Raw genomic sequence first — 23014 nt, forward strand, 5'->3', positions numbered from 1 at the left:
CTTTTTTTTTCGGGTAACCATCTGTTGTGGATTTTCAATCCATTTTATTCCACATCAAGTTTCGTGACGAACATGGCCGCTTAACTTAACCACACGTGCGGCCGGTGAACTCATTTGGAGCCAAGCTAGCGTAATTCAGCAGCAGATAACAGCAGAGCATGGTGGGAGACGTGAGGATGCTGAGGCACCTGCTGGTGGGGCTGATGTCGCACTGGGCGGCGGAGGAGATGGCGGTGCCGGTGCTCGTCGACGTCACCACCGCCGCGCTCTGCCCCGAGACTACCTCCTCCTGCCCGGAGGCCATCTACCTCACCGGCTTCCAGGAAACCGTATATTCCCTCCCCTCTGTTTTCCTCTCGTCGCTGTAATTGTGATCGGAGAGCTAGCTAAATTCAGTGAACACGGTTTGTTCATTGGTGGAGTGCTGCATATGCAGGTGGGGGGCATTTTCAGGGCGGTGGGGTTCACTCTCATGGGCCAGCTCTCTGACGAGTACGGCCGGAAGCCTCTCCTCCTCCTCGCCGCCGGCGCCTCCGTCTTCCCATGCTGTCCGTAAACAAACCTGCCGGTGCAGCTTTTGGATCAAATCGCACCCATAAATAAAACAGTTAATACTCCACTTAATTGCTTTGTGTTGCAGGCGTGCTTGCTCTGAGCAGCACCAAAGCCGCCGTGTACGCCTACCTCGTCCTGCGCACCCTCTGCTTCATGATCGGCAAAGGCACCGTCTCCTGCCTCGCGCTGGCCTACACGGTCAGTCCTGTGATCCATCGACAGCGATTCGCTAAAACCTGATCACCAATATCACTATGTATACAATTTTTGACACTTCGTATTCTGCTGAATCTCAAATCAACAGGCGGATGTGGTTGAACCATCGAAGCGAGCCTTCGCGTTCGGCTGCGTGACCGGGATCAACTCCGCTTCGCGCGCCCTCGGGAACGTCCTCTCCAGGTTCCTGCCCGAGCGCTGGGTTTTTAAGGTCCTGTCAGACTGTCAGTCATACTAAAACTTCTTTGCAGTTCATCCTTTTTTTCCCTTTGCTTGATCGGTCTGAATTCTGTCTAGTGATGGATTGACATACAGGTCTCGCTTGTTCTGCTGATCTGCTCTGTGCTCTACATGAAGATCTTTCTGGTCGAGACGCTTCAGAAAGCCGCTCCCTCTGCCTCTGGCTCGTGCCAGCGTCTGTCCGTGCCGTCTTTGGTCCTTGGGTTACCGCGGCAGCGTTGGGAGTCTATCAAGGAAAACATTCGCATGATCAAAACGAAGTAAGGATTGTGTTATATATGCAGTGCTATTTTAGTTTAACCTGTGGTTCAGTGATTTTGTGTTCACGCTTCTGGATTTGCACCATGACCTGACACTTCTGTAATTCCACAGTTTTTATTGAACTTTCCCATGTTGCTGTTTTTCTAGTGACACACTAAGGCGAATCACATACGTTTCTTTCTTCTACGAGTTGGGCATGGAAGGCATTAGCGATGTCCTACTGGTAATTCTATGTTTCACCTCTATTTATGATATGGTATTAAAAAAGAATATAGGCATTTTATTCCTTATCTCCCTTTTTTTTGCAGTATTACCTGAAGCTAGTATTTGGTTTTGACAAGAATCAGTTCTCTGAAATTCGAATGGTGGTTGGAATTGGTTCAATATTTTCTCAGGTAGGAGTACTACTTTAAGAGTTTATTAGAATTCTAAAGGGCAACCTTCAGGTCCTTGCCCAATTGACTAAATGCAATTTGTAATAATGCTTTTTTAGGTAAATAATAATGTTTTTTTTTCAAACTGTAGATTTTGCTGCTCCCAGTTATCATACATGCAATGGCCGAAAAGGGAGTCTTATGCATTTCAATACTTGCATCAATTGCTTATGTGAGTAAACCAAATTTATTTCCATTAATGTCAGCTACAACATTACAAAATTTAGAACACGATGATTCGGAAATGCAATTCAGGCTTTGCTGTACGGTCTGGCTTGGAGTTGGTGGGTACGTATCTGGGCACAGATTTACCTCATTTCAGTTGTCCAGAAAGTGCTGCAGGGACTGATGCTGGCACTGACCACAAGGTTTGTCTATTTAATCTCACGTTAATCTCGCAGGTTCCATATTTCGCTTCTTCACTGGGTATCATCTATGTTTTGGTCAAACCGTCTGTAAGTAATTTTCTTGTGCTTTCAACTATGCATTAAAAGTAAATAAACATGGAAAGCATCAAATGTACAAATTTCACAGCCACATTCAGAAGAAAAAAAAATCGTCCATTGCAATAAATTTCGTGCAGTTATTTTATATTACTTTTTTGAACTTTCTGCAGACTTATGCAATGATTTCTAGGGAAGTAGTCTCAGCTAACCAGGTATTATAAACCAATGATTCTTTTTTTGCCTCCATCTCTCCAAAACTCTGTAGCTAATAGTGTTATTTTCCCTGTTTGTGATACATAACTGCTTTGAGTTTTGCAGGGAAAAGCACAAGGATTCGTTTCTACTGTGCAATGCACAGCTATATTATTCGCGCCATCTTTTATGAGCCCTTTGACCTGTAAGCCAGCAGTTCTCTACCATCTTACATCTTCTGAACAACTGTTTGTCTGTTTGATCTCCTCCTTTTCTGCTACTGGGTTGCAGCCTATTTCATTTCAGAAGAAGCTCCCTTCAACTGCAAAGGTTTCAGTTTCCTCGTTGCAGGCTTCTTCTTGGTTAGTCCTCTTCCTCTGCGGTCTAAAAAAGTAGGCGTATCACTGAAATCTGTACAGTATCTGTAAACTACATATCTGAACGAAAAATATTCGTACAGGTCATATCATTAGGCTTTGCTTGGATGCTTGATCCAGAAAGCAAGAACAGATGCACTGGAATTGCAGTGTCAGACGACCAGCTTGATCAGGAAGCAGTGCAAGCGCCGCTATTAGCGGCACAACAATGACGAAAGTAAATGAATTGTGCATCGATCTGAAGGTGACTGTGTTATGCACACAAAATTGGCATCAGATCAAGAGTGATGATCTCCCATGCCTAATTGCCTACCTCTTTCTCTCTTCCTTAACTCCTGGCTTCTTAACCCCGTTGGCGGTTTTCCTTCAAATTTTTTGTTGAAATTCAGTTTTCTCTTTTCCATGTAGTTTTCATATAACTTGTTTGTACGGTTTTACGCCACCATTCCGTGGAGAAATGATCAGACAATTGAGTATTTTACCAGCTTGGCGGGTGATGTTCCAAGTGCTGAACCAAAACCATGCCATGTCGGCACTAATACCGCTTCGCGGGAGGCAGGAACCAGTGAACCACTATTTGTCCAGTTTCAGTAGTTGGGGGACGAGAAATATATAACAAAGGTTGAGAGATCATTATGTGTTTTTTGATAATGCGGGGGATGAAAAATATAATTTTCTCTTCTTTTATTGCACGGGGATGTGTTTTCGACTTGTACAAGTTCATTTCAACAACAATGTACGTTCTACACAATAGTTTACTTTCAATTTATGCCAATTAAAAAGGATGAGCTCAGATGAGATACGTATCATCCGAGCCGCACTTTAAATCATAATACAGTTTCATTTTTTTTCATCAGGCAGTTGTGTACAGAGAGAATATCTCATAATCACACATCGTCTCCTAATTAATGATATTGAACGCCTTCTAATTGCTTCACGATTTAAACTGCATTTATCACAAATATTTATTTGCATGCGACAACACAATATGAGTGAGCATCTAAAAATATATTACTCCGTATATGAGTTGCTTTGTCATGATGTCAACACTTCTCGATGGGTTGGCAAATACGTCAAACTTCTCGTTTGACATCATCAACTATTTTGGTCCTAAAAACGTTGAAAATCTAATTCCCTAGATCATTTGAATTTTGATACGTAATCATCTGTCAGGTAACGTCAATCTATCACGCATTGACCGGAGGGAATACAGAAAGGCAAACTTATGAATTGTGTGAAATGATCAAACCAAGTGTGGACGTTGCTATCAGCCTATCACGACTCAGAGCGAGAGTCCATATGTATATCATTATTGAGAAGACCTAAACCAGGATTGGATGCTCCAAATTCCTGGTTGGGCCAAAACAAGCAAAAAGAAAAGAGACACTACTGTTTGTTACTTGGACGCAACCGCCTCCTCTGCCAATCATATGCCATTTGGCAATTGCCACGCCGGCAGGGGAAAAAGCCTATTCAACTGGAGTAGTATATGTTTCCATACATATCTGCATCGATTTCTTAAGGCATACTCCAATACTGTATGTTGGAAGATATACGGGCTTCCCCTAAATATATATATATATATATATATATATGGGCAGCAATCAAAATTACCGGTCGGCTAACCAAAACCATGGGCAGCATAGAACGCTAGGAAAAAAAAAAGATCCTCTAAAAAAGAGCGGTAAAATCATTGTAAAAAAAAACTGAAAAGAACAATTGAACAAGGACGCATGATCGGCGTTGCCGCTGGCTGTCACTTTAGTACGACAAGGCAGACAACAGCGACAGGAACGCTACAAAAATGGCACCAGTCGTGCAGCCATGAACAGGCCCAGAAAGTGATCCGAATAATCTGCTTTTCGGGTGCAACTGGGTCGAGAATTCAAGTGCGCAAGACAGTGACAACGCGGTTCTTTTATCATTATTATTTCTCCTCTATCCATCACAAGCCCTCATGAACCTGGCCGCCTAACCACTCCCCACCAATGGTTAACTAGGAGCCGTGATTCGGCGATGCAAGCAAAAGGAGATCGGAGGCTATTTTACTTACTTAAGGTTCGCAGCAGCAGCAGCAGCAGCAGAGCAGAGCAGGACGGCGATCATGGTGGGAGAATCGGAGGGGAAGCTGGTGTTCATGGGAGAATTGAGGGTGCTGAAGCCATTGGGGCACCTGCTGATGGGGCTTGTGCTGTACTGGGTCGCCGAGGAGATGACGGTGCCAGTGCTCGTCGATGTCACCACCGCCGCGCTCTGCCCCGGCGACGGCACCTCCTCCTGCCCGGAAGCCATCTACCTCACCGGCCTCCACCAAACGGTATATATACCCCTCTGTTTTGTCATTGCAATTGTGAAGAAAACACATTCAGATCAGAATGAAGTGTACCTCTGTTCATTTTGGTTGAGTGCATATATGCAGGTGGGAGGGATTTTCAGGGCGGTGGGATTCACTCTCATGGGGCAGCTCGCTGACGAGTACGGCCGGAAGCCTCTCCTCCTCGTCGCCGCTGGCGCCTCCATTATCCCATTCAGTAACTACACTGTTCATTTCTTCAGAAAAGTCACACAAATTAACAGTTAACCTGTCCTAAGTCTCGTGTGCTTGTTGCTTTCAGGTGTGCTTGCTCTGAGCAGCACCAAGGTCGCCGTGTACGCGTACCTTGTTCTGCGTACATTCTCCTTCATGATCGGCCAAGGCACCATAACCTGCCTCGCATTGGCGTACACGGTACATAATACACAGCTATGCTGGTTGCCAAAAAAAATACTATCTCAGCATCACCCTCTGTCAAAAGTTTAAAATTTTGACATTTTCTTCTATGAATCGTTAGGCTGATTTGGTTGAACCGTCTAAGCGAGCGTTTGCATTTGGCTGCATGACCGGTATCCTGTCGGCTTCACACTCCCTGGGAAATGTCTTCTCCAGGTTCCTGCCCGAGCAGTGGATTTTTCAGGTAGTTGTCAGTTGTTTCTGAAACTTCTTGGGGTTCATCGGCATTGGTGGCTCGTGTTAATTTCCTTTGCTGACTTGAATTCAGTCTTACGATTGACAGGTCTCGGTTCTTCTGTTGATCTGTTCTGTGCTCTACATGAAAATGTGTCTGGTCGAGACACTTCAGAAAGCTCCCTCTAGTTCGTGTCGGCGTTCGTCATTGTCGTCTTTGATTGTCGGTTTACCGCGGCAACGTTGGGAGTCTATCAAGGAGAATATTAGCATGATCAAAATGAAGTAAGCAAATGAACATGTCATGGGCGTTTTCTTCTGAATTAGCTGCTAATGTATTTTTATTTTGTTGAATTTTCCTGTGTTGTTATTTTGTCAGTGACACATTCAGGCGAATTACGTATATTTCCTTCTTCTATGAGTTGGGCATGATTGGCATTAGCGATGTCCTGCTGGTAATTCTATGTTACATAGTACTGTATATCCTAATTTATGGAAGTGTTCAAAAAACATATATGCAGTATTACCTTTTTTTTTGCAGTATTACCTGAAGCTAGTATTTGGTTTTGACAAGAATCAGTTCTCTGAGATTCTAATGGTGGTTGGAATTGGTTCAATCTTTTCTCAGGTACTACTTTAGAATTTAGAACTTCAGGGGTGTTGGGTGTTCCATCTTATAAACTGCAGTTTGTAATAATTTTCCAAACTGCAGATTTTCGTACTCCCAGTTCTTATCCATGCAATTGGCGAAAAAGGAGTCTTATGCATTTCAATACTTGCATCGGTTGCATATGTGAGTGTACCAATTTATTTTCATTAACATGAAATGCGGCAATATAAAATTTAGCTCAATGATTTCTGAAAATATTTCTTCAGGCTTTGCTGTACGGTTTGGCATGGAGTTGGTGGGTATGTATTGGAACAATTTACCTCAATTCATTGACGTCCAGAAAATGCTGCTATGCTTAATGATGTTACTGACTACAAATATCACATTAATCTTGCAGGTTCCATACTTTGCTTCATCACTGGGTGTCATCTATGTCCTGGTCAAACCGGCTGTAAGTATTTGTTCTGTGTTTGCACCTGTATTTAAAAATAAATGACGTCAAATGTACAAATGTTTCAGAAGTAAATTCAGAAAAAAATATTCTTTGTGCGTCCATAAACTTATTTAGATTTTTTTTTAAACTTCTGCAGACTTATGCAATTATCTCTAGGGAAGTTATCTCAGCTGACCAGGTATACTTAACCAATGAGACATATTTTGCCTCTATCTGTAAATATAAACCTGGTAATTAATAGTCATATTTTCCTTGTTGCTGATTGATGTCTAATACACAATTGTTTTCACCTTTGCAGGGAAAGGCACAGGGATTCAATGCAACAGTTAAATCCGCAGCTATACTGATGGCACCACTGTTCATGAGTCCCCTAACCTGTAAGCAAGCAAATATCTCCCTCTTCCAAATATTCAGAAAATTATGGTTTGAGCTCCTCCTTATCTGCTTCTCGGTTGCAGCCTACTTTATTTCAGATGAAGCACCCTTCAACTGCAAAGGTTTCAGTTTCCTTATCGCGGGTTTCTTCTTGGTCAGTCCTGTTCCTCACAATTTCTAAAAATGGACCTGTTCCTCTTGAGTAGTATGTTCAGAGAAATTGGTAAATTATCTGGAACTACATGTCTGAACTTAAGTATTTCTGCAGGCAATATCCTTGTACTTTGCTTGGATGCTTGATCCGGAAAGCAAGGACAAATGTACCGGAGTTGCAGCGTCCGGCCAGCTTGATCAGGAAGCAGTGCAAGCACCACTGCTGGCTCAACCATGACGAAGGCCTAAGGAATTGTACATCTGAAGAAAGTTTGTTTGCAATTCCAGGTGCTAAATAGAAAAGCCTGCAGCAATGGCCAGCGTGACTCCGTTAGCTCCAGATTAGTAGTGATGATCTCCCCTGCCTGCCTCTTCCTTAATCCTAGGTATTTACCCCTGTTGTCGGTTTTTTGACACTTCATGTTCTGAATGATTTCATTCTAGTTTTATTCAGTTTCTCCTTGCCAGCTAGTAGATTTTATACCTGGTTTGTACAGTTTTTACTCTGTCTTAGCTTGCACAGAGATTACAGGGGGTCACTATTGACCTTAGTATATTACCATGTGTGTAATTAATTATTCTGAACCCAATGTACAAAATTGTAATGTACGCAATTTTTGTAAGATATGATTGAGTATAACAGATTGCAATGTACAATGAGAACAGAAGCGTCTTCGCAAAACAAAAAACAGTGGTTAAAATGCTTACAAAATCTCATGTGGCAAATTATGTGGATTTGTCTACTGGAAGCTGGGGAGGAGCCTCTGTTAAAAAAACAGAGAAAATCAACCTTTGTCCTGATTAGCACAACTCGTAGATCAGAATCTCTGCCGTCCATTTGAAGCTTGCACCGTTGCACGGTACCAAACTTCTGAATTTTAAACACTGTGTCATAAATGGCTAAATTTACGGTCTAACAAAAATCAAGCATATATCATAAGATAGAGACACTGCCTCGTTTTTTTGGAACAGGAACCTAGAGTCTAGACTCTAGAGTCATCGGCGTTTCCCGCCAAAATATAAAAAAACTTCCTCGGCATTGCGCTGGTGAATGTTTCTGCGAAAAACTTCTCCGTAATCTCGCTATTACATAGGCCCGTTTATGGCCCGTGTTTGTTGCTTGGGCCTTGAGCGAACACTGGTCTGGGCCGCATCCCTCCCCCTAAGAATAATTTACGATAATACCCTTGAAAAACTAGATGCGCAAGAGGCCGAGAGCGCAAGAAAGCATCGGAGCGTCGAAATCGCTGGGGAGTGGGGAGTCTGCGTCGTGTGGAACAGTGGTACTCCAGGTCTTTTCTTGCTGAGTTATTTCCTTCTCCTGTGACGTTGCCACTGCTGGTGAGTTTGAGTTGCGTACCTGTAGTTTACCACGTGGTACTGAACTCCTTCAGACAGTGTGAATGGTCGGAATTCCTGTTAGAGCACGTTGCCAAAATCAGGGGCAGGTTTAGAAGTTCAATGGCGTGTCTCCTCTGTGACATGACAGCCTGACTAGTTAACCACTCAGTTAGAGCGAGCTAGTCATCGCCTCGAGGGCCTACGTAAACCCTGACGCCTCAAACTGCTGAAATCTCATGTTCTCCGACATAACGAGCAACTGATGGAACAAAAGGGAGCATGTTAAAACTCCTTGTGATTTCTTTACTTGCTTGCTTGGCTCCTCGTGCACAACTCCTTCGGGTGGTTGACGCAACGCAGCCAGTTTCTTTTTCCAGAACAATATTTTAGCTTCTGCTCTTTTGACTCTTCTTCCATATATAGCCTGCAAAAATCCTTGTTTAAATTTTCTTTGCCCGGCCTCTTGGACCCCAACCGATGAGCCGGTCGTGATCGATGACGCTTCTGCAAATACTACCAAAATGTAGTCTGTGGGGTTCTGAATTTTGAGACGCTGGTGGTTACTTTCAGTCTCATCAATTTACGATGAATCAGTTTCTCCTTGCCCGGTCGGGAGAAGAATACTTCCGGCCGCACTGGAAGAAGAATTGATCCGGTTAACTGGAAATTCCCATTGGGCAAGCTACCGAATGGAGAAAGGCATATGTTAGCTGCTTTTAAAACGTGCTGAAATTAAAGAAGAATGGTTCCCAGTTAGTGATCTCATCTGAACTTCAGTTCTTCAAAATTCTTTCTCGCAGCGCCGTTTTTTCGCCGCCCTGTCCTGTTTGCAAAGTTCAAACCCCTCCTTGTGGCTGAACACGTTGCCTTAATGCCTTCCGTCTCCACTTATACTACTATGTACCAATATATATACAGCTCAGTGATCAGTCACATCATCACTTACGTAAACTGCTAAAATTTGATCCTGCTCCGGCCGGGTAACTGGTGGGGTTAGATAAGCACGCACAACGGGTCGCATCACCTATGAAAACGGAACACTTGTATCTGATCCTTAATTAGCCGACGTGTTGCTCGTGGAACGTGCGTAATCACCTTGATGACTTGATGTATATGTTCCGGAAGATGAGATCGATCGATGCCCAAAGAAAGCGACGGTTCTACTAGTTTGATACTCCTCCGGCCAGTTTTTTCAAACTAAATAGGGTCAGAAAAGTTGACATGTCTCGCGCTTTCCAACATATTGCAAGAATTTCGTCAGCAATCTCGCATGTGTAGCTGAAGAAACCAATTATATACTCGAGAGAGAGAAGGAGAGAAAAGTTGAAGAACCAATTAAGGCAGCGCCAAAAGGAGCCGCCCAGGCGAGCAAGCCGAGCACAGCAATGCCAAATGCATGCACGGCGCCGTCGCAATGGTTTACCAGCAGATCTAGTCCGACTTGTGCTAGTATTCCGGCCTGTGGCCTGTGCTAATAACAATCCATGGGATCGCATAAGTGAAGGCCTACCTCGCGGCATACGAGGTTAGCGACTCTTTCAAACAAACATAAGTGAAGGTCTATACCGCTTATCGTGCTAGCAGCTCCACTGGAGTCTGGAGCATCATACAATCCACGTCATGTCAATTATACACCCTCCGTCCCAGAACAAGTGACTACAAATCCATGTCACTTGTTTTTGGGACGGAAAAATATGATACATCTTCGTTCCTCAGTATTAAATGAAATGTTTTAATTTTGTTTTAAGTCAAAAAAATTGACATGTCTCACGCTTGATCAAGTTTGTAGATAAATATACCGCTACCTTACTATTAAAAATTATGTTGTTTTGGTTGTCATCCACCGAAACATTTTATATTTAGTATATTTAGGAACGTATGCAACGCAAACTTGCAAACTACCCGCGTGGATCTAAAATGTGCGGTGCAGACCAAAACTGGGAATAAAAAAAAACACTCATTCAAACACGTTTTCACGTGAGTGATCAAAGTTTGATCAAGTCTATACAAAAGCATACTATCTAGTTTACAAATTTGCACCGAACGAAGGCTTCCATTGGATGCGTCTTACATATAAAAAAGAGTAAATTTCAGAGAACTACAATTTTTGGGCAGTCATTCACCGAGGCCCTGTTTTTTCTTATCTATCCGCAGAACAACACATTTTTGGTCAAACCGTATCAACTAGCCCAAAACACAGGCTTAAACCCGTTTGACAGGATTCCTAACAGGTGGGCCCTGCTTGTCAGGTGCCACCTGAAATTGTGGGTTACCAGGAGGAGAAGGGGGGCCATGGGAGTTAAATGTAGGGTACCGGCCGGGTCGGGTCCGACGTGACACCTGACAAGTGGGGCCCACTATAAGGAATCCCATCAAACGGGTTTAAACCCGCGTTTTCGGCTAGTTGAAGCAATTTGACCGAAAATGTGTAGTTCTACGGGCAAATTAGCAAAAGTTGCGGCTCCTGAGATGACTATCTAATAAACTTTGGTTACTTAAAATTTACTCTATAAATTTTTTCTTACAGTGTATTCAACACGGTAAAAAAAGAAATAGTAACCAGCATTTCCACTTTACAGTCTCGTACTAACTTCGTGCTAGTGGGGGCGGGGAGATTCGATGGCCGACAGACGGCGCGCACGAGCTCGATCTGCTCTGTTCACCGACGGCGACCCATCCATCCCAGCGCCGTCGGCCACGCGCCCACGCCGCGCAAGCGCAAGCCAAGGCCACGAATCCATCCGTCCTGACGCAGACATGTCATGCCCTGGCGGCGAAGACCACAACCGGGCCGTCTTGCAAAGAGAGATACTGTCTGAATCTGTCATTCTGATATCCTCCCCCTCTGCTTGCTTTGACCGTTCCGTGCCCAACTCAACTGCCAGCCCCAGCCCCGCCGTTAACTCTCTCCGCCGCACGAGTAAAATATGCGCTTCCTGGATGCTGGAGATCGATCTATCGACGTGAATCTGATATTCTGATGTATCTGTCGTATTCTGAAGATCGATCTGTCGATGTGAAGAGAAAGGGAGGACAGTACGTACGGTCGAATCTCGTGTCAGGAAACAACAACAGGCGCTCTGAACGCTGAAGTACTGCTGCTGGATATTCAACCGGTGACCAACTGACCACGACAGTACTACGAACTACGATGTGCTTTTGCTTCGAGACACACAACTTGTCGGCCAAACACATGTAGAGGAGTAAGATGTATCTACCTCGTGTTAGCCGATCGATCGGGCGTGCAGGATCAAGGACACAGCCAACTCGTCTGTTACAAACTTTTTGTTAAAAAGAACTTAACACACTAACATCGTGCCAAAAGAGGAATGGTGCCACATTAAAAAATGTAAAAAAAAAATGATACATCGCGCCGTCGAAAGGTGCTGTTTGTTTTCTTCTTTCCCATCGACAAATCATCTCTGTGTGTTCTTACTGCTGCGCGGCCGTGTGCAGTGTTCCTGCAGCTTTTGGGCATGCTCCTACTACTACTAGCCTGTACTTTGTACTAGTACTCCAGTAATTTAGTACTAGTACTTCCACGGACAACACATGGCCGTACTAGTTAATTAATCAAAGACAAGAGGGTTAGACTGCATCGATTCCACTGATTAAAAGACTGATTAACGAGGGACATGTGTCGTCGTCACATCTGACTCTCCAGCGTACTCAAATAATACTCCTCCCATACGACGGAGTCGTCGTTCAAAATTGTTGTCACAAATAAAAAAGACCACCTGGCCGACGACCCCGTATAATGGTTAACTTATGTAGTCCACGCAAATTTCCACGAGCTTAACTGATGAAGTCTAAAGAAATCCTTACAAAAATTCAGAAAAATAACACATCTATGTCTATAGTACTACCATTTTTTTTAATTCTAGTGTTTGGTGGACGAAGGAGAAAATTCCATATTTGTCATTCAAATTTTGTCCATATGTTTCTTGTTCCAAATTTGCCACTCAAATTTTTCATGGGGTACAAATATGTTACTACCATTAGCTGACCGCTAGTTGACCGTTAAGTAAAGGATGGAAAGACAATTTTGCCCCCAGTAGTATGTTAATTTCCTTTACAACAAAGTACTCATTTAGAGAACATATAAATTTCAGATTTTTAAGATGCCAGTAACACACTGTTTCGGAGTAAGTTTTAGCAAAAAATTGAAACGAGTAATAATGATATTGGCATGAAAATTTCAGCAGCACGCACTTTCCTTGATTTTACTTAACAACACAAAATTCATAATGCTATGCCTCAGCCTGTTGATAAATTGTTCCGGTCTTTAGTTTTTCATTTCATTCTCGGTATGTCTCGGTATTGAAATTGGAGAAAATTAAAGGAATATTAAGCAACGGCTGGACGTCATAACTGTCAGATCTACGAGAGAATTAAAGGAGTATTTAAGCACTTCAGCTTGGTTGCTTCAACCTGTGGACCCAGGGTATTTTGGTCGATATGAAAAGACGGGCAATTGTCCATCTCTTAACGGTACACTAGCGGTCAACTAGCGATAGTGGCATATTTGTACCTCATGCAAAATTTGAGTGGCAAATTTGGAACAAGAAAATTTTGAGTGCCATTTGGGCATTTGGGCAAAATTTGAGTGGGAAAAATGGAATTCTCTCTGGATGAAAGCAGTCAAATGAATTCAGAAATGGTATATAGCTGCCGGCTTAGTCCACTTGGGGTGAATCCGTGATATAGCACCCCTTTTTCCATCCAGAATTAATGGTTTCAATTTATTTTTTTACTCCAAGTTTCATAGTATAAGACGTGTTAGTCTTGGTGAAGACAAAACTTGATAAAAATTGATCTTGTGCTGCCAATCATTTATAAAATTTAAATCGTTAGTAAGTTTTTTTTTTCAAAACGAATTAATCTAGTGCTGCCAATTCCATATTATACCATTTAAATTACTTCTCGGACCCTTTGAGCCGTGCCGTGCTAGTAGCTTTAGCTAGCTGGCTGGCAACAATCAAACAGTAGAAGGTGCAAAACGTGCAGATTGTTGGCAGCCGATCAGCGGCCGTGGCGGCGCGTGCATGCCCCCACGTCCAGACTTGCATCAGGGGTTTTACATGCTCTAGCTCCACGCTTTGAAGACGTGCGCACTTCATATATGTCAAGGTGCCATTACATAAAACGTGATCGATCGGTTCTTGCTCAGCACACAGGAACAAATAATTAATGCTACGGCGTAAGGTGGTATACGACGAGTCTAATTGTACAGCTATACGAAACCGATAGCTTTTCTACAAGTATTTGGTCTCTCGGCTGTACAATGTTGTCTCTTTGTTGGGACGGAATTAATGGATGAATGCACTACCCGTACAAGAGATTGCAAACTCATCGCCACCCTTTTTGTTTAGCTACAAATCTTGGTGTGATTTGGAATTGTGGGGTAGCTAACAGCTAGTTTGAAAGCGTTACAGTGTCTTTCGGCTCCTCGTCTTTTTCTGCGAGAAATTAATCAGCTTCTTTTCTAGCCGAAAAGGCCATGAAACCAGCAGCAAATCTGTTCTGCATGCAGCCAATATTTCATTTATCCGCGTGCGCGTGGCCGAGGCGTGAGCACTTTGGACAATCGAACAGGGGGCAACAAACTTTCACGGCATTCATGCATGCAAAGCTTTGCTTCTGAAACGTACTTCGAAAAGTAGATAACCCAAAAATGTTCAATGTCGATCAACTTAAGCCATGGATCGATGGCAGCTAATCATCGATCACGTGTGTTTAGCAACGGTTCCTTTATAAAAAGAGAGCCTTTTCTGATCCGGCGATTGCTGTGTGGATAATTAAGGTTGTCTGTCCTTTTTTTTACATGGGTTCTTTGGTTAACCTTTTTTTTAAATGTTTGGTAATCGATGGAATTAAACGCAAGTTTTCATTGGGTTTTTTTATCTTGAAGCGGTCTAAATAGACAGTGCGATGAAATAAATTACTCCGTTTTCTACCACTAAATTCATAAGCATATTTCGAGATTTAGAAGAACATTAAATAAATTATATCAACAAGTGTGTGGTAACTTTAGCGAAGGTTCTAAGTGTTTAATTAATGACATATGCGAGAACGACAAGGCTACGGTTCCAACAAACTAGGGTTCCGGTGTTTCCTATAGAAAAAATTAGAGATTCGGCCGTTACTATATATCTTGGCGTATTGGATAGCTATATTAATTATTCGTTCACACAACAAGATTTTGCATATGAACAAAGGGTACATCACTTGTTTGTCGTGACGCGCCAAACTCTGGTGTTGAACGTTTCACGAGCATCATTGCGTCATTCCAAATTTAGCGTATCGGCGAATACGTCAAAATGTGCCTTTTTCCGTACCTTGGCTCCCCGAATACGACATTATATAGTTTCTCGGACAATTGTACGGATGCACGGTAATGCATGAAGATAACCAAATTTATCACATCCTTATTGTGCTGAATATTTTTATTTTTCTTTCCAAAAATTTCAATAATATACCCCTTTTTTTATGAAATTAATGAACGTCACTATATATATGCAAGTGGCGTGTCTGTATAATTTCAAATGAGCACCATAACTATGACATATAGACAGTAATTTCCTGGCATGCAACAAAGAGAGGAAAAGGAAGAAGAAAAACGTGGGTAAAAACTAATTGATGAGCTGAAAGGTGGGTGCATTGAAACCCAGCTGTGATACAGCAGTGGTACAGATATATCACTAGTATACAATGTTTGTACGTCATGCGACAGATATACACACGCCTAAAAATCTCGATAAATGTTGATCAATCAAGCAAAGCTAGCGTGCCGCCGCAGCGGCATTACGGCACGAGTCCCATGCATGCTTTTTTGCCCCCTCCATGGTGCACTCACGTTCTATATAGCCACTCGCCCCCGGTTAACCCTCCTCACTGCACGCAGGCACATCTCAATCTCTCTTCTTCCAACTCCTATACACATCGTCCAGTAGATCTCCGGCTAGCCATAAACATCGAGTAGCAGCAAAGTTCAAAGATCAAAGACCAGATCTCGACTGATCCATCCATGGAAGCCGCCGCCGCCATGGGGAATTTGTTGTTGTCGTGGGATTTAGCATCAGCAAGGTGGCTCGTGGGCGTTGTTTACTTGGTCGTGTCCGTGTGCTTGCTGGCGACGGCCGTGGCGCTGCAGGTGGCCCGTAGGTGGCCGTGGTGCGGCTGCAAGGTGTGCCGGGCCTACATGTCGGGGTCCTGGGCCCGGGACTTCGCCAGCGTGTCCGACTGGTACGCGCACCTGCTGCGGCGCTCGCCGACGACGCGCACGCTGCGCGTCCACGTCCTTGGCTGCACCGTGACGGCCGACCCAGGCAACGTCGAGTACATGCTCCGGACCGGCTTCGACAACTTCCCGAAAGGGAAAGGCGTGTCGGCGATCCTCAGCGACCTCCTCGGGGGCGGCATCTTCAACGTGGACGGCGACGCCTGGCGCCACCAGCGGAAGATGGCGTCCTTCCAGCTCGGGAGCGTCGCCGTGCGCAGCTACGCGTTCCGGATCGTGTCACGGGAGGTGGATGCCAGGCTCATGCCGCTCCTGGCGCGCGCCGGCGATGTCGGCATGGTCGTCGACCTCCAGGACGTGTTCCGGCGCTTCGCGTTCGACACGATTTGTAAGATCTCGTTCGGGCTCGACCCTGGGTGCCTCGACCTCTAAATGCCGATGTCCGACGCCGCCGCGGCGTTCGACACGGCAACAAGGCTCTCTGCCGTGCGCGGCATGGCCGTGTCGCCGCTGCTGTGGAAGATGAAGCGGCTCCTGAGCGTTGGCGGCGAGGGGGAACTCAAGAAGGCCATCAAGGTCGTCCACGAGCTCGCCAACGCCATGATCCGCGAGCGCCGCAGCCTGGGCGTCGACAACAAGAGCCCCGACCTGCTGTCCCGCTTCATGTCCGCCGGCTCTGGCACAAACACAAACGCCATGGATCACGACAACGAGGACAAGTTCCTCCGTGACATCGTGGTCAGCTTCCTCATCGCGGGGCGCGACACAATCTCCTCGGGGCTCACCACGCTCTTCATGCTCCTCTCCAAGCACCGCGCCGCCGGGGCCGCCATGCGCGCCGAGGCCACCAAAGCATCGGACGCCAACGCCATGACCTACGAAGAACTCAAAGCCTTACACTACACGCACGCCGCGGTGCACGAGAGCCTGCGTCTCTTCCCGCCCGTGCAGTTCGACTCCAAGTTCTGCGCGGCCGCCGACGTGCTGCCCGACGGCACGTACGTGGACGCCGGCTCGCGTGTCATGTACCACCCGTACGCCATGGGCAGGATGCCGAGCATCTGGGGCGACGACTGCGAGGAGTTCAGGCCGGAGCGGTGGCTCACGGGCGCTGGGGCCACGTTCGAGCCCGTGAGTTTTTTCAAGTACCCGGTGTTCCAGGCCGGGCTCCGGGTTTGCCTTGGCAAGGAGCTCGCGATCATGGAGATGAAGGCGGTCTGCGTGGCCGTGCTGAGGGCGTTCGACGTGAAGGTTGTCGGGGAGAGGGCTGTCCGTGAATGTGCGCCGGTGTTCGCGCCGGGGCTCTCCGCGTCCATCCAGGGCGGGCTTCCGGTGAAGGTGAGCCGCGTTTAGTGGGGAAAAAGCTTAGCGTTACTGCTTGTCGTGTGCTGCAGCTAGCTGTTGAGAGAGAGTGTGAGTGAGTGAGTTGTGTGTGAGAGAGAGAGAGAGAATAAATGTGTAAGGATGTTACTCCATGATTGCCGTGGTTTTGATGGGAGAAACTGAACATTTGATCGGCTAATTGGTTGCAGTTCAGTTTTCTGTCGCCTGGAATTTTCGTAAATCCAATCGCTTATTAGAGGACAGAAAGGAAAGAACGAGTCGCACGGAGAGGGGGTGATCCAGTAGACGTGGACGCGAATGAGAGGGATGAAAGAAGTTTCAAGAACACTGAAGGGTTGCTGAACCTTTTTTTTTCTGCAAGGAGTTTCAGCATCATCGAAATCAGACTACTCCGTACAAGAACTTTTACTAGTATTAAAGTTCAAGCCACCATTCGTCCAACTAAGAAAAAAAACTTTTGATGGTTTCGGTGAAAAAGTCACGGATTGTCGAGTGCATCGGTGACATGTGGGGCTCCCGAACCCGCGCCTACAGTACGCGGCGAGCCGTAAATGCCTAACCAGGATACGGTAGCAGGCCAGGCCAGTCGCAGGCCTCACGTACTGGCTGCTCACGGTGTAGCCCAGCTGGCTGGGTCCTCAAAACAAACATGTGCGTGCCAAGAAATAACCGCACGTGCATGCGCGCTCGTACCCAGCCTGACATGAGGGGTCATAACCTGTGCATGGACCTTAGCATGAGTATAGCTCTGCTGACTGCTGCTGGCTGACCCGCTCGCAGCGAATTAAGTACAGTGGCTGGCCAGTTATCAGACACGGTACAGGCGCGCTCCAGGAGTCGTTTTCCCTGCTCGGTCTAGTACGGACCGGATCAATTCACGGGTCAGTCAAACGGGCGACACGGACAACGGTGGATTGCTACCCGGCCAGTACCCACGGTACGGCCGGGCGAGCGCCGGCACCGTACGAATGGTCGCAAGCAGAACCACGTAGTCCCTACGAATGGAAAACTCGAAAAAGATCAATGGAAACGGGTGCTGCACATGTTGTTTATGCGTGCCGGTGCCGCTGCTCATTCGACGGCGTTTGCCTGTTGTGTGGCGGCGAGAGGGTCTACGTAACTCCCAGAGGAGGTCATGCATCAAATCGACCCGAGGGAGACGCTGGGGCATGCAGGTGTTTGAACGCTAGCTGGTGTACCGTGTACCGTGTCTACGTAACCCACATCAGCAACCATTTCAGAACAAAAACAACACATTATGCCAGACTCCTCCAAATATAGAAGCTAGCTGGTGTACCGTGTACGGCCGCCGCGGGATCTCTTTCTCACGCTGTATGAAAAACTTTTACTGTGGGCGTGATTGATGGCTGGAATGGTCGTTGATGCCCACGTATAGCGGCCACAGATCTCTAAGAATTCTACCTTTTCCGGTTCCTAAAAAAAATAAAGTAACATCATCCCTTAATTTGCATTGTTTCCTAAAAAACTCACTCGAACTTTAAAACAAGAAAATGGCCCCGAGACTTTCCGGCATGATGGTATACTCTCGCGCACGTACTCGGCAACGCTATGGTGGTTTGTCTGTGTGCCAGAAGTGGGCGAGTGTAGGGGGAAAGGAAGAATTCAAGTACAAGATAGAGAATGTGATAGGTGGAGAGAAGACATCGAAAATTCTTGCATAGGCACCGGAAACAGTTCATGGGAGTTCTGTTAGCACCATTTCGATGTGACTGGGAAATAGAAGTCCTAAGTATGTTTAGTGTTTATTTCTCTGGATGATACATCGTAGGACATTTACTAACTTAGAAGAGAGGAATGAGAAAAAGAAGTTTCTCTTTTCCACCTGTGTGCATCGATGCAGAGACTAGCAGAGTCCACTTTTTTTTTAAAAAAAAAGTTTGACTTTCTGTTAGAAAAACCTTGTGGTAAGTCAAATTTAAAGAAACAATGTAATAATGTGTAGAACAACAAATAAATATACTATGAACATATAAATACTGACAACTTTGATAAAAACTGCTTTACAGTAGTAGATGCAGTTGATTTTCTATAAATTTGATCAAAACCAAAAGAATTTTGCTTAAACCAAAGCTAAAACATCTTACCCATAAAAGCGAGAGAGGGAGTGTCCATATATTCCTAATAATCACAAATTACATCTCGTGACCAAGAAAGGAAAAAAGGGGGTCGGGCATTTCCAAAAATAAAAGGCGAACCCCCTTCAGATTTAGAAGAGAAAGAAGGAGCACGTTTCGGCCGAAAAAAAAAGGATATGGACACGAGCAGGAATGGAAAAAGATTGAGCTAAACGCGGGCCCAACTGCCACAAATACTAACCCCCCGCATATACCCCCTGTGCTAATAAAACGACGAGGCATGAGCTGTGTACACGCAAAAGAACCAACAGGCCGCTAGCTGCTGCTAAGCCCGAAAACGTTTTTTTTAAGCGATTCCCGCACGTGGCCCATGTGCTTCTTCTCCCGTCCACCCACATTATATATAGACACCCCCCCTCCTTGACTCTCCCCACACACCCCCAGCTCACATTTTCCTCCTTTCTCCCTTCCCCCTCTCGACACCGCTCGATATTTCTCCTTCTTCTTCGATCGAGCTAGCAATGGCGGACGCCATGGAGTTGCTGCCATGGGGCGCGCGGCTGGCCGGGCTGGGCTTCTTCTCCGCGTCCTTCTCCCTGCTGGCTCTCGCGCTGGTGCTCCTCGTGGCGCGCCGCTGGCCATGGTGTAGCTGCCATGTCTGCCGCGCGTACCTGACGGGCTCCTGGGCCAAGGACTTCACCAACCTCGGCGACTGGTACGCGCACTTGCTCCGGGCGTCGCCCACGGGCACCGTGCACGTCCATGTCCTGGGATGCACGGTCACGGCGAACCCGGGCAACGTGGAGTACATGCTCCGGACGCGCTTCGACAACTTCCCGAAAGGGAAGCAGTTCGCGGCGCTCCTGGGCGACCTCCTCGGCGGCGGCATCTTCAACGTCGACGGCGACGCCTGGCGCCACCAGCGCAAGATGGCGAGCCTCGAGCTCGGCAGCGTCTCCGTGAGATCCTACGCGTACAAGATCGTGGCGCAGGAGGTGGAGACCAGGCTGTTGCCGGTCCTTGCCGATGCCGCTGACAAGGGCAAGGTCGTGGACTTGCAGGACGTGTTCCGGCGGTTCGCGTTCGACACGATCTGTAAGATCTCGTTCGGGCTCGACCCCGGGTGTCTCGACCTTGACATGCCCATGTCCGACCTCGCGGAGTCCTTCGATGCCGCGTCCAGGCTCTCTGCCATGCGCGGCGCGGCCGCGTCGCCGCTCGTGTGGAAGCTCAAGCGGTTCCTGAATGTTGGGTCCGAGAGGGAGCTCAGGAAGGCTATCAGGCTCGTGGATGATCTCGCTGCGGCTATGATTTTGCAGAGGAGGAAGCTGGGGTTCGAGAACAGCCATGACCTGCTGTCCCGGTTCATGGCGTCCGCGGATGCCGGCGCCGGCGCCATGGACGACAAGTACCTCCGTGACATCGTCGTCAGCTTCCTCCTCGCCGGGCGCGACACCGTGGCGTCCGCGCTCACCACGCTCTTCATCCACCTCTCATCCAACCCCGAGGTCGCCGCTGCCATCCGCGCCGAGGCCGGCGCCGGAGACGAAGACGACAACAAGCCAAGCTCCTACGAGCACCTCAAGGGACTGCAGTACACGCACGCGGTGCTCTACGAGAACATGCGGCTCTTCCCTCCGGTCCAGTTCGACTCCAAGTTCTGCGCGGCCGCCGACGTGCTGCCGGACGGCACCTACGTGGCGGCCGAGTCGCGGGTCATGTACCACCCGTACGCCATGGGCCGGATGCCCAGCATCTGGGGCGCCGACTGCGAGGCCTTCCGGCCGGCCCGCTGGCTCACGGGCCCAGGCGGCTCCTTCGCGCCGCCGAGCCTGTACAAGTACCCGGTGTTCCAGGCCGGGCTCCGGGTCTGCCTCGGCAAGGAGCTCGCCATCACGGAGATGAAAACCGTCTGCGTGGCTATGGTGCGGTCGTTCGACGTCGAGGTCCTCGGGGAGAATGGCCGCGCCGGATGCAAGCCCAAGTTCGTGCCCGGGCTCACCGCCTCCATCAGCGGCGGGCTCCCGGCGAGGATCAAGCGCGCTCCGGCTCCGGCTCCGGCTTCAGACAGATTTTAGACTATCTTTCTGTATCGACTAACTAGAAATGCGGCAGCAATGTACATAAAGAAAGAGGAGAAATCAGTAGGAAATTTCAGTTTTTTCTGATAAGAAAATCAAGAATTCCATCTATACTTTTTCACCGTGCTTTTAGTTTCCAAGTTTTGTGCGGATTTGTGCTGAAATTTCGTGTTGGCGCGATATGAACCCGCAAATCATGTTTAGGCAATCGGAGAAGATAGCATGTTTATTTCGTGATCAAGAATAGTAATGACCTTTCTAAACATTAGTCAAGGATCCACTGATGGAAATATTCCAATCCCCACCCGCACGTGGCGCTTACTTATTTCTTCACGTCTAATTAGAGCGAAGAATCGTCGCACGAATTGAAGTTGAGCTCACCGACTTTTATTTTATACTAGTAACTCTTCATTCAAATATACTAGTAACTGTATATACGTACAACAAAAGTACGAACTGATACATGAAAAAATATTGGTGAAAAAATCTGTTCAAATGTCTGGAACAACTTTCTAAAATTGCTTGGATTGCTGCATATTTAAGGTTAGGAAGTGCAAACAAATACTCACTCCGTCCGGAAATAAGTGATTCGAATTTGTCAAGATTTGTATGTATCTAGACGTGTTTTAATGTTCTTAATACCTTGATGAAATCTGTTTAAAATTGTTCCAAATTTTTGGTCATTTTGGTGAGAGCCAAAATATTTCTGTTTCCGATATTTTTAAAATCATGATCTAACCATAAACTCCCTGAAATTTTCTGAAGTGTCAAATAACAACTCTGGTCCTTTGGATCAACATCGACCATTCTCGTCTCAAATACATAATCCAAAATGTAAAATTATGTCAAACATTTCACTAAAACTGGACTGAATTGCATGCAACGACTAAAACTGCATGCACCAAACTAATGAACACAAAAGTTTAAGTTAATAGAGAAAGAAGGGCAACCTGCATCTTCAACATGAATGCCTCAGGAGAGTGCAATCTTGACCCTAATGATCTAACAAATTAAGAACTTCGAAATTTCAGACAAACTAAGAATTAAACGATGACAGCTGCCCGGCAGGTGTAGTTTCGCGCCATGTTTGGGGAAGGAAACAATACTAAAAAAGAGAGACCACTTTTAGTTTCAGCTCTCCTTTTGTAGATAACTAATTGAAGATTTTAAATGTTTTCCACGGTGTCTGCATCATGCCATCGGTGCCACAGAAATTGCATATAGCAGGAAATTTCCGTGGAGCGCCGACAAGTGGAGTGGACGTACGACGAAGGTACGTAGCACGCGAGCTGTCTTGCGTGTCTGCACTTCGCTGTTGCACAGACGACGACGGCGACAAGGACGGTTTCCTGCACCCTGTGCCTGTCTCTCCCAACAAAGTTCAGCCCACATGGTGTGGAGTATTGCTTGTACTTGTACAGTAGATAATGCTGAATTTTCTGTCGCTATGAAACGGATTTCGCCGTCAGCGTCTCCAGAAAGGTCCAGCTCAAGAGCTAGCTGTTGCTCGCCGGAAAATAGAAAATGTCCGGCCGGCGAGTAGCTCTCCAGAAATACCAAACAAAATGCACAAGGAAACGTGATGGAAAAAGAAATCCCGTTCCCTGATCGATCCGGCTACATGCATTCTGAAGATGTCGACGCTACTGCTATTT

General features: G+C 46.4%; 5 protein-coding genes across 6 annotated transcripts; all 5 read left to right on the forward strand.

The window, feature by feature from the left end:
• Positions 1–9: 9 nt before the first annotated feature.
• Positions 10–3408, forward strand: LOC100833312 (tetracycline resistance protein, class H). 2 transcript variants are annotated; one of them, XM_003576999.4, is made up of 14 exons: positions 10–329; positions 437–548; positions 641–753; positions 860–982; positions 1087–1271; positions 1420–1495; positions 1581–1667; positions 1798–1878; positions 1962–1994; positions 2108–2161; positions 2323–2364; positions 2471–2549; positions 2636–2706; positions 2805–3408. In XM_003576999.4, the coding sequence occupies exons 1-14, from the start codon at positions 159–161 to the stop codon at positions 2931–2933; spliced, it is 1356 nt and encodes a 451-aa protein (XP_003577047.1). In that variant the 5' UTR covers positions 10–158; the 3' UTR covers positions 2934–3408. The 2 variants fall into 2 exon arrangements, 1 of the variants encoding a protein (XP_003577047.1); XR_002966122.1 differs by lacking the exons at positions 2108–2161; positions 2636–2706; positions 2805–3408 and having other exon boundaries at positions 1798–2074.
• A 1225-nt stretch (positions 3409–4633) lies between these two features.
• LOC100833620 (tetracycline resistance protein, class A) lies at positions 4634–7920 on the forward strand. The gene is made up of 14 exons (XM_003577000.4): positions 4634–5038; positions 5141–5252; positions 5337–5449; positions 5553–5675; positions 5775–5950; positions 6045–6120; positions 6207–6293; positions 6378–6458; positions 6542–6574; positions 6673–6726; positions 6866–6907; positions 7028–7106; positions 7188–7258; positions 7373–7920. Exons 1-14 carry the CDS (start codon positions 4826–4828, stop codon positions 7493–7495), a joined length of 1383 nt encoding a protein of 460 aa, XP_003577048.1. The 5' UTR covers positions 4634–4825; the 3' UTR covers positions 7496–7920.
• Positions 7921–15594: 7674 nt separating this feature from the next.
• LOC100833929 (cytochrome P450 94C1-like) lies at positions 15595–17360 on the forward strand. The gene has a single exon (XM_024455288.1). The coding sequence runs from the start codon at positions 15626–15628 to the stop codon at positions 16268–16270; it is 645 nt and encodes a 214-aa protein (XP_024311056.1). The 5' UTR covers positions 15595–15625; the 3' UTR covers positions 16271–17360.
• Positions 16277–17259, forward strand: LOC112268706 (cytochrome P450 94C1-like). The gene is made up of 2 exons (XM_024454669.1): positions 16277–17176; positions 17233–17259. Exons 1-2 carry the CDS (start codon positions 16277–16279, stop codon positions 17257–17259), a joined length of 927 nt encoding a protein of 308 aa, XP_024310437.1.
• A 2331-nt stretch (positions 17361–19691) lies between the features above and the next one.
• Positions 19692–21600, forward strand: LOC100845441 (cytochrome P450 94C1). The gene has a single exon (XM_003578857.3). The coding sequence runs from the start codon at positions 19800–19802 to the stop codon at positions 21354–21356; it is 1557 nt and encodes a 518-aa protein (XP_003578905.1). The 5' UTR covers positions 19692–19799; the 3' UTR covers positions 21357–21600.
• Positions 21601–23014: the final 1414 nt, after the last annotated feature.

This window comes from Brachypodium distachyon, chromosome 4 (assembly GCF_000005505.3).
Source record: "Brachypodium distachyon strain Bd21 chromosome 4, Brachypodium_distachyon_v3.0, whole genome shotgun sequence".
Classification (NCBI taxonomy): Eukaryota; Viridiplantae; Streptophyta; class Magnoliopsida; order Poales; family Poaceae; genus Brachypodium; species Brachypodium distachyon.

What these genes read in the sequence shown, in the direction of transcription:
- LOC112268706 (XM_024454669.1), top strand. Translation starts at nt 16,277, where the DNA reads ATGTCCGACGCCGCCGCGGCGTTCGACACGGCAACAAGGCTCTCTGCC. An exon ending in AGGGCGGGCTTCCGGTGAAG is followed by an intron (nt 17,177 to 17,232) that starts GTGAGCCGCGTT and finishes CGTGTGCTGCAG; the next exon opens with CTAGCTGTTGAGAGAGAGTG.
- LOC100833312 (XM_003576999.4), top strand. Translation starts at nt 159, where the DNA reads ATGGTGGGAGACGTGAGGATGCTGAGGCACCTGCTGGTGGGGCTGATG. An exon ending in TCACCGGCTTCCAGGAAACC is followed by an intron (nt 330 to 436) that starts GTATATTCCCTC and finishes CTGCATATGCAG; the next exon opens with GTGGGGGGCATTTTCAGGGC. An exon ending in ATGTTTTGGTCAAACCGTCT is followed by an intron (nt 2,162 to 2,322) that starts GTAAGTAATTTT and finishes AACTTTCTGCAG; the next exon opens with ACTTATGCAATGATTTCTAG.
- LOC100833929 (XM_024455288.1), top strand. Translation starts at nt 15,626, where the DNA reads ATGGAAGCCGCCGCCGCCATGGGGAATTTGTTGTTGTCGTGGGATTTA.
- LOC100845441 (XM_003578857.3), top strand. Translation starts at nt 19,800, where the DNA reads ATGGCGGACGCCATGGAGTTGCTGCCATGGGGCGCGCGGCTGGCCGGG.
- LOC100833620 (XM_003577000.4), top strand. Translation starts at nt 4,826, where the DNA reads ATGGTGGGAGAATCGGAGGGGAAGCTGGTGTTCATGGGAGAATTGAGG. An exon ending in GCATTAGCGATGTCCTGCTG is followed by an intron (nt 6,121 to 6,206) that starts GTAATTCTATGT and finishes TTTTTTTTGCAG; the next exon opens with TATTACCTGAAGCTAGTATT. An exon ending in GTTCATGAGTCCCCTAACCT is followed by an intron (nt 7,107 to 7,187) that starts GTAAGCAAGCAA and finishes TCTCGGTTGCAG; the next exon opens with CCTACTTTATTTCAGATGAA.